Source organism: Haliotis rufescens, unplaced genomic scaffold, assembly GCF_023055435.1.
Source record: "Haliotis rufescens isolate VD_foot unplaced genomic scaffold, xgHalRufe1.0.p SCAF_5, whole genome shotgun sequence".
Classification (NCBI taxonomy): domain Eukaryota; kingdom Metazoa; phylum Mollusca; class Gastropoda; order Lepetellida; family Haliotidae; genus Haliotis; species Haliotis rufescens.
The window spans coordinates 20,302,363-20,314,670 of NW_025964223.1; the positions used below are offsets into that span (position 1 = coordinate 20,302,363).

At 40.0% G+C, this 12,308-nt stretch overlaps 2 protein-coding genes across 10 annotated transcripts in view; one reads left to right on the top strand and one right to left on the bottom strand.

Annotated features, from left to right (window-relative positions):
• Window positions 1-1,854: 1,854 nt before the first annotated feature.
• Window positions 1,855-7,982, bottom strand: LOC125373340 (dentin sialophosphoprotein-like). Its single transcript, XM_048384354.1, has 3 exons — window positions 6,794-7,982; window positions 4,274-4,378; window positions 1,855-3,483 (listed from the first exon to the last, which is right to left on the bottom strand). The coding sequence occupies exons 1-3, from the start codon at window positions 7,957-7,959 to the stop codon at window positions 1,857-1,859; spliced, it is 2,898 nt and encodes a 965-aa protein (XP_048240311.1). The 5' UTR covers window positions 7,960-7,982; the 3' UTR covers window positions 1,855-1,856.
• Window positions 7,983-9,988: 2,006 nt separating this feature from the next.
• The window catches only part of LOC124138984 (adenylate kinase 9-like), a 64,017-nt gene continuing 61,697 nt past the window's right edge, over window positions 9,989-12,308 (top strand). For 8 of the 9 annotated variants that reach the window (XM_048383676.1, XM_048383679.1, XM_048383681.1 and 5 more), the window contains exons 1-3: window positions 10,034-10,056; window positions 11,426-11,476; window positions 12,200-12,268. In XM_048383676.1, coding sequence (XP_048239633.1) covers window positions 10,036-10,056; window positions 11,426-11,476; window positions 12,200-12,268 — 141 coding nt within the window. In that variant the 5' untranslated portion in view covers window positions 10,034-10,035. Of the gene's footprint in view, window positions 10,057-11,425; window positions 11,477-12,199; window positions 12,269-12,308 lie in introns of all 9 variants that reach the window. The other variant, XM_048383677.1, reaches the window with a different exon arrangement.

Below are 12,308 nucleotides of genomic sequence, written 5' to 3' on the forward strand. Positions count from 1 at the left end.
AAAATACATAATATGGAGTGGTACAATTTTGACATGGAAAGTTGCCATGGAAACAGACTTTTTATTGCATTTTTGTTGTTTCATCGATCTGATTCAGTTGCATATACATATAATATGCATATATGACATATGACAGATTACAACTTTTTTAAATTGCGTTTTATTGAACACAATACAATTGCAACTAATTACAATTCTCAACATATTTTGGTAAAAGTTTATATTGTAATCTATTTTTATGTACATACGTTTATAAGTTTTAAGCTAAAACAACATATAGAATTGATAACACTTTTAACATATTTTGCTTGTAAATTACTTGGAATCTTCTTGTTGTTTTTGTTAGTTATTTTGAGTTAGATTTTTTTATGTTCAATTTCAATTAACCTCTGATAACGCGAACTGTAAATAAATAAATATATTTTTTGATTATCAATAATTTCACATATACAAATATCCAAACATGTGACGTAGCATGTTCATATCTATCACACATTTACAACTGACGGCCACTCATAGCCCAGGAGTTCTGATGTAGGAGTGTCTTCTTGATATATGATAATCATTTTGAAGACTATAATTCGCATGGTAATCTAGTATACTCGAATCTATTATGATCATGTGTTAATGTATAATACTCATACAGCAATGTATAATACACATATCGCGCAATGTATAATACACATATGACAATATATTATACTCATATCGCAATGTATAATACTCAAATGACAATCTATAATACTCATTTGACAATGAGTAACAATCATATCGCAATGTATAATACTCATATGACAATGTATAACACTCATATGACAATGTATAATACTCATATGACAATGTATAATACTGACATGACAATGTATAACACTCATATGGCCATGTCTAATACTCATATGACCATGTCTAATACTCACATGACAATGTATAATACTCACATGACAATGTATAACACTCATATGACAATGTATAATACTCACATGACAATGTATAACACTCATATGACAATGTATAATACTCACATGACAATGTATAACACTCATATGACAATGTATAATACTCACATGACAATGTATAACACTCATATGGCCATGTCTAATACTCATATGACAATGTCTAATACTCACATGACAATGTATAATACTCACATGACAATGTATAACACTCATATGACAATGTATAATACTCACATGACAATGTATAACACTCATATGACAATGTATAATACTCACATGACAATGTATAACACTCATATGACAATGTATAATACTCACATGACAATGTATAACACTCATATGACAATGTATAATACTCACATGACATTGTATAACACTCATATCGCAATGTATAATACGCATATGAATTATACCCTTCACCCACGCCACACCTACCCTACACCCACTCTACACCTACCTTACACCCACTCCACACCCACTCTACACCTACCCTACACCCACTCTACACCTACCCTACACCCACTCCACACCCACTCTACACCTACTCTATACCCGCTCCACACCCACTCTACACCTACCCTACACCCACATCCATTCTACACCTACCCTACACCCACTCCACACCCACTCTACACCTACCCTACACCCACATCCATTCTACACCTACCCTACACCCACTCCACACCCACTCTACACCTACCCTACACCCACATCCACTCTACACCTACCCTACACCCACATCCATTCTACACCTACCCTACACCCACTCCACACCCACTCTACACCTACCCTACACCCACATCCACGCTACACCTATCCTACACCCACTCCACACCCCCTTTACGACCTCTCTACGCCAGCCCTACGCCCTCCTACACCCACTGCACACACTCCAATTCCCTACGCCACACGTGTGTTCTCGGGTCCTGCATACATGATATCTGCCAGACCGACCACGGGGACTATGTTCCATGACCCGGATGTAGAAACGTCCTCTGGGCCAGCATACATAATGTCTGCCAGGTTTACAACAGGAACAATGTGAAAGGACACCTCAGGTGTGTCCTCTGATCCCGAGAACATGATGTCTGCCAGACTCTCTTCAGGAACAATGTTAAAAGAGACGTCAGTAGAGTCCTCTGATCCCGAGAACATGATGTCTGCCAGACTCTCTTCAGGAACAATGTTAAAAGAGGCGTCAGTAGAGTCCTCTGATCCCGAGAACATGATGTCTGCCAGACTCTCTTCAGGAATAATGTTAAAAGAGGCGTCAGTAGAGTCCTCTGATCCCGAGAACATGATGTCTGCCAGACTCTCTTCAGGAACAATGTTAAAAGAGGCGTCAGTAGAGTCCTCTGATCCCGAGAACATGATGTCTGCCAGACTCTCTTCAGGAACAATGTTAAAAGAGGCGTAAGTAGAGTCCTCTGATCCCGAGAACATGATATCTGCCGGACTCTCTTCAGGAACAATGTTAAAAGAGGCGTCAGTAGAGTCCTCTGATCCCGAGAACATGATGTCTGCCAGACTCACTTCAGGAACAATGTTAAAAGAGGCGTAAGTAGAGTCCTCTGATCCCGAGAACATGATATCTGCCAGACTCTCTTCAGGAACGATGTTAAAAGAGGCATCAGTAGAGTCCTCTGATCCCGAGAACATGATGTCTGCCAGACTCTCTTCAGGAACGATGTTAAAAGAGGCATCAGTAGAGTCCTCTGATCCCGGGAACATGATGTCTGCCAGACTCTCTTCAGGAACAATGTTAAAAGAGGCATCAGTAGAGTCCTCTGATCCCGAGAACATGATGTCTGCCAGACTCTCTTCAGGAACAATGCTAAAAGAGGCATCAGTAGAGTCCTCTGATCCCGAGAACATGATATCTGACTCTGAGGTTCTTTGTCCTCGAATAGATTCCAGTGTTTCAGCCATGACAGCTGCATCAGCTGTGGCCAAGATGTCCTGGGAGGCTCTTTGTCCAACAGACTCTAGTGTTTCAGCCATGACAGCTGCATCAGCTGTGGCCAAGATGTCCTGGGAGATTCTTTGTCCAACAGACTCTACTGTTTCAGCCACGACAGCTGCATCAGCTGTGGCCAAGATGTCCTGGGAGGCTCTTTGTCCAACAGACTCTAGTGTTTCAGCCATGACAGCTGCATCAGCTGTGGCCATGATGTCTTGGGAGGCTCTTTGTCCAACAGATTCTAATGTTTCAGCCATGACAGCTGCATCCGCTGTGGCCAAGATGTCCTGGGAGGCTCTTTGTCCAACAGACTCAACTGTTTCAGCCACGACAGCTGCATCAGCTGTGGCCAAGCTGTTCTGGGAGGTTCTTTGTCCAACAGACTCTAATGTTTCAGCCATGACAGCTGCATCAGCTGTGGCCAAGATGTCCTGGGAGGCTCTTTGTCCAACAGATTCTAGTGTCTCAGCCATGACAGCTGCATCAGCTGTGTTGATAATGTCCTGGGGGATGCTGCATCCAACATGGAGCTCGTTCAAGTTGCCTCTCTTTACCCATTCTTCAGTCCTGAGGAAAAAAGAAGTTCTTGTAGAGAAAGGTTATTGGTATTAACAAATAATGTGTCTATTGTTCTATTTACTCTTTAATTAGTGAGTGAGTGAGTTGGGTGTAACAGTTCTTTAGTTATATCACGGCCAGCTTTATTTTGCAGGCCCTGAAGCGACGCACATCTTAGACGTTCTCCACTGAAACAGGTATGTTGCCGTCATACCAAAGATCATAATCAGTGCGCAACCCGTATGCAAGGATCATGTCATGGCTAAGGGAAGCAACTCTGCACAGCGAATTGCGGCTACCTGTTTCCTAACCATTCGCGACCAACTCGTGTTATTCCGGGACAAGCCGAATAGCGACTCGTGCCCCGCTCATGGCCATTTTTGCGACCGGGTTCCGTCTCAGCGTAAACGGGCATACCTAAAACAATTGTCAACTCGTTGCGTAATGGTTCACTTACATTTCACCATATATTATATAGATTGCAGATACAATTTAAAGCACATCGGGACATGCGGAATTATACAGTATGATTGAACACATTTAACTGTGTCTTTGGTATATTTTTAGATCCAAGACATATGTAAAATCAAAAAATACTTCTGAAGGATTCTTTGACGAAGAACTTGAAATAATACGCGCATTCTGATTGGTTTGTCGTATTTTCGCACATAACATTCATCGATAGGGGGACGAGTCTTCTTGCAGGTTACGGAAAGGGGCGAGTGGTGACGAATGTTTCCTAACATGTATTCAACATATTGAAATACTATATTCAAATGTCCACTAACTAAACCAGTACCTTCCTGCTTGTGATGGAGAGTAGCGAGCGTCCAGGGAGGCAAGATAGGCAGCCATGTCCTCATCAATTTCTACAGCATTTGAACAGTGTGCTGACCAAACCACGCTGGAACAGAAATCTATGGTTTTGAATAAACCATTACGTAGAAACTTCTGGAGGACACTTAACTTCTGTTGCAAGTCATTGGCGTTCGTCTTACCGAAACGTCGCCCAATTTTGGCACCTAAAATTGTTATATTCCACATTGATACAGTTTATTTGGCATGAACTACCAAGTGAAGAGGAGAGGTAGAATAGTGTAGATTTATTATCAGTATATAGGCACATGCTTTTGAGTAAACGAAGCACCCTTCTATAACCTCGCATAGCTCTTCTCAAAAGTTCAGACACCTATTCACTGTTTCCATGTAAACCCGCAATGTTGAAACAATCCCTCCAGTTGATTTAACCACTTAAGATAATTTCGATTTGAAAATGAAACATAATATGTTTGATTTTCAAATAAAAATATCTTAAGTCAGAGATATTGTAACCCAAAAAGTAACTATACTGGCGCTTTGTCGGCACTCAAAGAACACTTGTATACATGTTTTTTTAAACAAGATAATTTCATTTAAAACTTTATAATACACAACTGGGTATCTAAGACACCTTATCTTAGAAAGTCAATAAATGTGTTTTTTCGGTACATATTTACAACATTTCAAACATAGAAGGGGGTCACGGGTTACAAATATTTCTTACCACAGTCTTCAATGACCAAGTCTATTTTTACAAAATTACCCAGCCACATATTACTTTTTTTTAGAAACTGTTGCAGGAGTGTGTGATGGTTAAAATGACAATCAAATTTTTAAAAAACAAAAACAATCTCGGTGTACTTTCTTTTGTCCCAAGATGACCAAAGTATCAAATGGTAGGTACGGAAAGCTTGTATGATGCGTCTGCATGAAACCATCTTCCCGAGACAAGAGAGTTAACTGACTAAGTCTAATACAACCCATCTTCCTGATACAAGGGCGTCAGCTGACTATTAAAGTCCAGTTTCCACCCTTGCCGAACTAGGCTGGAATTCCTCAGCCACCAGTGGTTACAATGAGTTATGTCCCTTCTGAGCCTCTCCTATGGACCAATCCGATTCAATCACTTGCATTTGTTTCAAACAAAATGGCACCGCCATCTGATCGATAATCAAGATCTGTATTGTGATGAAACGGGTCTTACATCGCGAAGTGCACCAAATCATACGAGCACCTTGGTTAAAAAAACATACAAGGTTTGGAAAATATCTGTTCACAACGAGATCCCAAAGAGAAAGAAAAGCCAAACTGAAGAAACAACCTCAAACACACATTATTGCATGTCCATCTTAACTGTACACCAGCTGGGTAATCGTACCTGGACCCAAATGCACAAAGCGATCTTAGCGCTAAGACTATCGTGAGCCTATGTTAATGAATGGGAGTTACGATCATCTTAGCGCTGAGATCGCTTTGTGCAAGTGAGCCCTGATGTTCAGCAACGTAAAAACAATTATACCATGACCCAGTTCCATATAAGGCATCTCTGGTATACCTGGCAAGCTTTAAGCTTAAAAAGAAATGCCTCCATGGTGTTCATCGTTAGCTTTCACCAAACTGTAATCACTGCCATGTTTGGATTAATCAGTAACCACTAGATTGGTATACGTCATAACGGTTGAGTTAACACACAATGAAATCGTCATTTGAGCGATTTGAATCAAACTTGCCTTGACCTCCGATTGACCCTATAGCCTAGACCCCCTTGGGTGTGTGCGTTATTATTTAACTTCGCATCTACATTTTTCAGCCATTAGCGACGAGAACAAGTTTATATATATACAAGTGAGTAAGTGAGTTTGGTTTAACGCCGCTTTTAACAGTATTTCAGTTATATCACGGCGTGTCAGCTTAATGTGGGAGGAAAGCCCGAAGTGATGCAGGTCTCAGACGTTTACCACTTTGGTGAAGCCCACGAGCACGGGTATGGTGCTGACAAGCCTGGAAACATAATTAGGGCGAACCGGGATTCGAACCCACAATCATAGGTTTCTGGCCTACCCAAGGGACGCAACTCTGCACAGCGAATCGCGGCGCGTTAGACGACTGGACCACCCGTGCCCCCCATATATACAAGTGTGAACTCCTTTATCATACAGGTACATTAGGGGTAGGCCAGTTAATATTGGGCTGTCTCGGGTTTTTGGTTTGAGACAGAAAAAAACCCTAAAAAAACCGGAAGTGGTTATTCGATGGTGATGTATTTGATACGAGTAGTTGCATTTTGAACCTTAAGTTTGCAATATTTCGTCGACTGTTTTCAACTTTGTAACGTTTTGATGTTTGTAATGTTTTGGCCAAATCCAAATTTTCGAGTGTATACTTTCTTTCCTTGGAGGTTTATTTGTTGTCTTTTCTTCAAGACATACCTATATTCTCTGAAAGGCAAACATTTATAGGGGAACCACACCGCTTCTTCAAGACATCCCAATAACAATACCTGTTTCCTGTGCGTGGTGAGGGTGTGTCCCGGAAGTCTCCGTCTCCAAGACCAGGTATTAACTCGTCTTCTAGGCTTTCTAAGTCTTCGCTCCATCTTTTCTCGGCCCTAGTGTATTCCATATACAGATCTCTGTAAGCCCCATCAGCTGTACCACGTGATTCCGGCACAGCTTCACAGCGGCATCGTTCTGCCACGGGGACTAACGCAGCAATGTTGGTCACTCTGTGGATATTCCTCAGCAAGTTGCCCAGGCCGAACACGTCGTTGGCTTGGTTTGTGACAGCATTGGGAACACACGCCTCGGGAGATAAATGATGTGATCTACTACTGTCTGGAGATTTGAAGACACAGCCTTTCTTATAGGTACTGGAGCCAAGATCACAATATTTCACAACGGGTAGTGATGGTTTCAGATCCACGAGGACATTGTCGTCCTTGATGTCGTTAAGAAGGACATCGAAGGCATGGATCTTTGCAAGTCCTTCCGCCAGTTGGCAAGCTATGTACAGCCACTTTCTCTCATTTTCTATCGGTAGTAACTCTTCTACCAACACCATCTGGAGTGTCACTCCCTGGGCGAAACATTCCTGTACAATCCGGAGACCTCCACTGCCAGAGACTGTCAGGCCAAAACAAGTCGGAACAAATCCGGTTCTTTCCAGGTACATCGCTGCCCTGGCCTCGTGGGTTATATCACGGAAATCTTGTTCAAATGTTTCTTTCATGACAACTTCCTTCACATAGTCCGGGGGATGGTACAGTATAGCTGACACCACTGCCCCAAAGGATCCGTGTCCGATGACCTTCTCTGTGACATCGTCGTCTTCAGTGAGAGCAAATATAAACTCAGAGGGAATCGTCGGAGGAAGAAGACGTCTGTAATCCCTTGAAACGAAGAATTCAGGTCCATGGACCTTTTTGAGAAATACCTCCGAGGGCAGAGGTGGTTGCAGTAGGTCACTTTCGCTTCGTGAGGGAAGACGGTCGGTATAAGAGGCAGCGGCAGCTCCTATGGAAGACGCGTTAGCTATTTCGCCAGAGAATTTCTGTTCCTGTTCCTGTTGCTCAGGAGATCCTGGTGGTATCGCGTGGATTTTAGGCTCAAAGGCCTGTTCCCGAGAGCGTCTGGGGTGTCTATCTACGTTATGGATACCGTGTGACATGTTGAACGGACCAAATCTCACAACTCGTGAAGACGAGTGATGCCGCATTGACAATGGCGTGACGTCATAGACAGAGTCGCAAAGCATCACTGGTAGTTATTCACCGTTACATTATATTTTCGTTTGATGATATTGGTACTGTCCATTTTGCTTAATTCAAGATCCTAACGAACACATATTTCGGTTTTAAGTCTTTATTTGTGAATGTGACCCTGTGAGAATCCAATATTATGACGTCATAGTGTAATGACGTCATTCCAAAGTTTTAGGATTTCTTAAAGCTGAAAACATGTCTAAAACGCATTGACTGTTTCTTTGCCGTTTCTTTCTGTTTTTAAAACACCACTTCATATATCCTCATTATAGTTTTATTTAAAATTAAAAGAAATTGACTATCGATATCAAACAATCGACGGGCTAGATTATATTCATAGATTATGTTCATTATACATGAATCGTTCCAGTGTTTGTATATGGTGCTTACAACTAGCAAATATATTGGAAACTGAATATCCGTGTGTTAAAACAAGCTGAAGTCGGATAATTCGAACAGTAGCGTTTTTTACATCCAATTAGCACACAAATAACGTCCAAATTAACATTAGAGAGAGAAATTGCCAAACCTAAATAAGGTAAACGTATATTTTGTTACTACCTTAAAAATTGGATTGGGTGATCAGGATCGCTGACTTGGTTGATGCATGGCGTCATATCCCATTTGCGTAGATCTAGCTGGTCTGTCTGGCCCAGACTCAAACTAACGGGATCGTTTGGTCACTTTGTTGAATCATGTCATCGAACCCCAATTGCGTGGATCGATGCTCATAATGCCAATAACTCAGTGTTGGTTGTCTGGTCCTGATTATTTACAGACATCCAGCATATAACTAGAATAATTGCCAAGTGCGGAGATAAACATAGCGAACGCTTTATCAATTGGGTTCCCCCACCACCATGAGAATCCTGAAAATTACTTTCCAGACCAGATTCAGCTTCCTACGAACGCTTTCCATTATTATTTATCCTCGAATATCCAGAGAATATCTCCATTCTATTATGAATGTGATGAAAACACAAGAAAATCGAGCGTACACGCTGTAGGTGTGTAGATGTTGTGAAATCTATTTTTCCCTCTACAATTCTGAATTGTCTCATCGGTGATAAGTTGGTTGGTTGGTTGGTTGGTTTGTTGTTTAACGCCTCACTCAGCAATATTCCAGCCTGACCACCCGATCCCGTTAGTCGCCCCTTATAGGACAAGCATGGTCGCCTTTTACGGCAAGCATGGATTGCTGAAGACGTATACTACCCCGGATCTTCAGGATCGGATAGGAGAGGGAGTCATTAGCAAATATTAAGCGACGAGGCAACACGATTTGGGACCCATCTTGCAGTACATCTAGTTGACAATTTACTTTGTTCGGTTAAACATGAGTCAAATTTCTTTCTTTTTTTTGATCATTGTCTGGAACGTGCTTTTCAACAGAATCACATATACAAATTATCGTAAATAGTATGTTGTTGTTTCTAGTTCAAATTTTAATTGATAAAAATACTGCTGCGACATTAAAACTATTGCTATATCATTTCTTAAAACATGAAAAAAGTTTAGGACACTTGTATATGTATGCTCAGTGTCTACCATGCGGTTTGTTTTGTCTAACACAAGATTCTACACAGCCATGTTTCAAGCATCGAAATATAAACATTTAACAAATACGACTGACAGTTTGCTTGCAAAAGGCCGTTATAAAAGAAGCCAAAGTGCTCAAGTTTGACGATAAGGTATTAAAAAAAACCCCGAGAAGTGAAAGGAATAGGTTGGCAACACACGGTGGCACGTGACTTTATTACCACGACGTTCGTTACTAAAAATAGAACAAACCCGCATCACTTAATATTTAAAATTGTCGGAAGACTAAATGTGAGAAAATCTCAAATTGTAAGAAATAATTTTATTACAAAATGTCATTTGAGTGGGTAATATAAATTAATTGTTGCTACGTCTATTTTAGTTAGGCGACATTGTATTCACTCCGATACTGCCTCGCGACAACTTCCTTAGTGACAGAAATGATGGCCGACAACACTGCGAAAGTAAGTGCCCGTCTGAGTGCATCAAGCGGTCTCTGCGTTTGTATTGATTCTGTAGCTTAATTATAACAATATACCATTTGGTGGATTCCTTTTCAATGTAGTGGACTGTCAAGTAGGTAAATTGACACCAAGTGTTCTTTTCAAAGAAATGTTCATGATGTTTACAAATGCAGACGATTCACTTGCCTAGGCCTTTATTTTGGATCAGATTGAGTCGTCAGTTGCAATGAAAAGACATATTTCTGTTTTAGACTGAATTGAATGAGAAAGAGTCTATGTCTGTACAATCGTGTAAAGTTTTAGCACTTTTGCATTACTTGCAGTCAGTAAGTTTGTAAGCATTCGATGCATTTATAGGTGAGCCATTTGCTGAAGATATATTTATTTTGACATTCTTTATGTATTCTATTCTTTAGTGTCTATATGTCTTTACTTCCGTCAGGGTTATTATTTATTTATGATTAGTCAATTATTGTTTAATAATGACTCCTAATGTATAGGGAATATCTTAAGCAGACGAGTTCTGTCAATCCTGTTGTGGTATTTTTGCGAAGGTTATCTTCTGTCTAGTGTATTAGCATTGAACTGTCTGAAGAACTAACTGTAGATTGTAGCCCAGGTATGCTCATTTTTATACCTTGAAATATTTGTTTATTTGTTGTTTAATGCCTGTGGTCTGTAAATAATTAAGTCTGAACCAGACAATCAAGTGAGTGACATGACCATCGATTCACGCAGTTAGGATACAAGGACATGCAACCTAATTCACCAAGCATGATTCCTCGATCCACGTAGTTGCCTCTTTCAACAAGCTTTCAGACTTATATTCTTACCTAGAATCCCCATGGGTTGGTCTTTATTTCTAGGCAAGCAGATCAATTGAATCATAGGTCAGCAGAATACAAAAGTGATTTAGTGCGTTTGGTTAACAACACTTTGGACAATATGTCAGTTACGTCACAGTGTGTTTGTTTAATATGGAATAAAAGCCCAAAACAACAAAGTTCATAGGCTTTTGAAACCCACATTCACGCATCTGGTGCTGACAAAACCTTATTTAGGTTTGGCAATTAAAGCTAACATTTTGTATTTTGTTGACATGTTTACATGTATTAACTCCCATTCCATTTATCTCAAAGCGAAATGTAACTATTTCAGCCTAGAAACTATGTTATGAAGTGGAAATCACCTGTCATTTAAAAAAGCATAGCTTTCCCACCCTAATTAATAACAAAGTGACTGCTCAGAAGCCATACTTTTCAGGTTTCAAGAATTACCTTAGATACAGTTTCACCAATCGATATATTTAATGTAATAATGTATGTACTAATTAAAAGGCATATATAATACCCGATAATATCACTTACAGAGAGGTTGGCTGCTAAATCAAACTGATTGGGTAGATCGAGAAGTTTGTTCAGTAAGTCATGTATATGTATCCCTCTCCATCTTTAGAGTAGTTTCTCCCTCTCTCAAAGTATTGTCACAAATATGTTTTGAGAACTGTTTCCGTATCAAATCTCTTTTGTTTTTTAACTATATCCTTCAGTTTTATATTTTTCAAGGCAAGTTGTACATGCGTTCAATATTTTGTTTTCATTTCTGTTGGTGAAAGAGTAACATATTGTTGTATATTATCTGCAAATTAATTTTGATACTTATAGTCATATTTCTTGTATTCTTCACACATGAAACAACAAACATAAAACATAATGCCTTCTTTGCTTTCTTCTTTATCTTGTTTTGGTTATCAGTTTTATCTTTGTGAATACTGATACAGATGTCCCATGTCATTGTTTATGTAGAATATGTTGTGATGATGTTACATAAATACTGTTGTGATCATTTTACATAAATACTGTTGTGATGCTGGTTGATGAATTCAGACACCGCTGCTGATTGAGGGAGCTACTGTAAAGACAACATTTGAATTGAATATCATACAAAAGAAAAGTTAAATGACTTTTTAATTCGTTTACAAATAAAAAGTACCACTTTTGCCTATGATCCATGCTTGGATGTAGAGCTTACGATTATGAAGGAACAAATATACATTTTCTATGACTTCGATGATGATGATGATGATGATGATGATGATGATGATGATGATGATGATTGTGACTTGTCTTATTTGTGTGTGCAGGCCGATGACCCGGCTTCAGCAGAGAAGGCATCAGATAAAGCAATAGAAGTCATGGCAACTGAACCTCAGGTACCTCCATTTTGCAGCCTCATTCATTTTGACAATTGTA

Bases quoted from the DNA above. Each gene is read 5' to 3' on its own strand.
- LOC125373340 (XM_048384354.1), bottom strand. From the start codon at position 7,959: ATGTCACACGGTATCCATAACGTAGATAGACACCCCAGACGCTCTCGG. The intron at 4,379-6,793 runs GTATTGTTATTG...TTTCTGTTCCAG, and splicing joins TCACCACGCACAGGAAACAG to CGTGGTTTGGTCAGCACACT. The intron at 3,484-4,273 runs GTACTGGTTTAG...TTTTTTCCTCAG, and splicing joins TCTCCATCACAAGCAGGAAG to GACTGAAGAATGGGTAAAGA.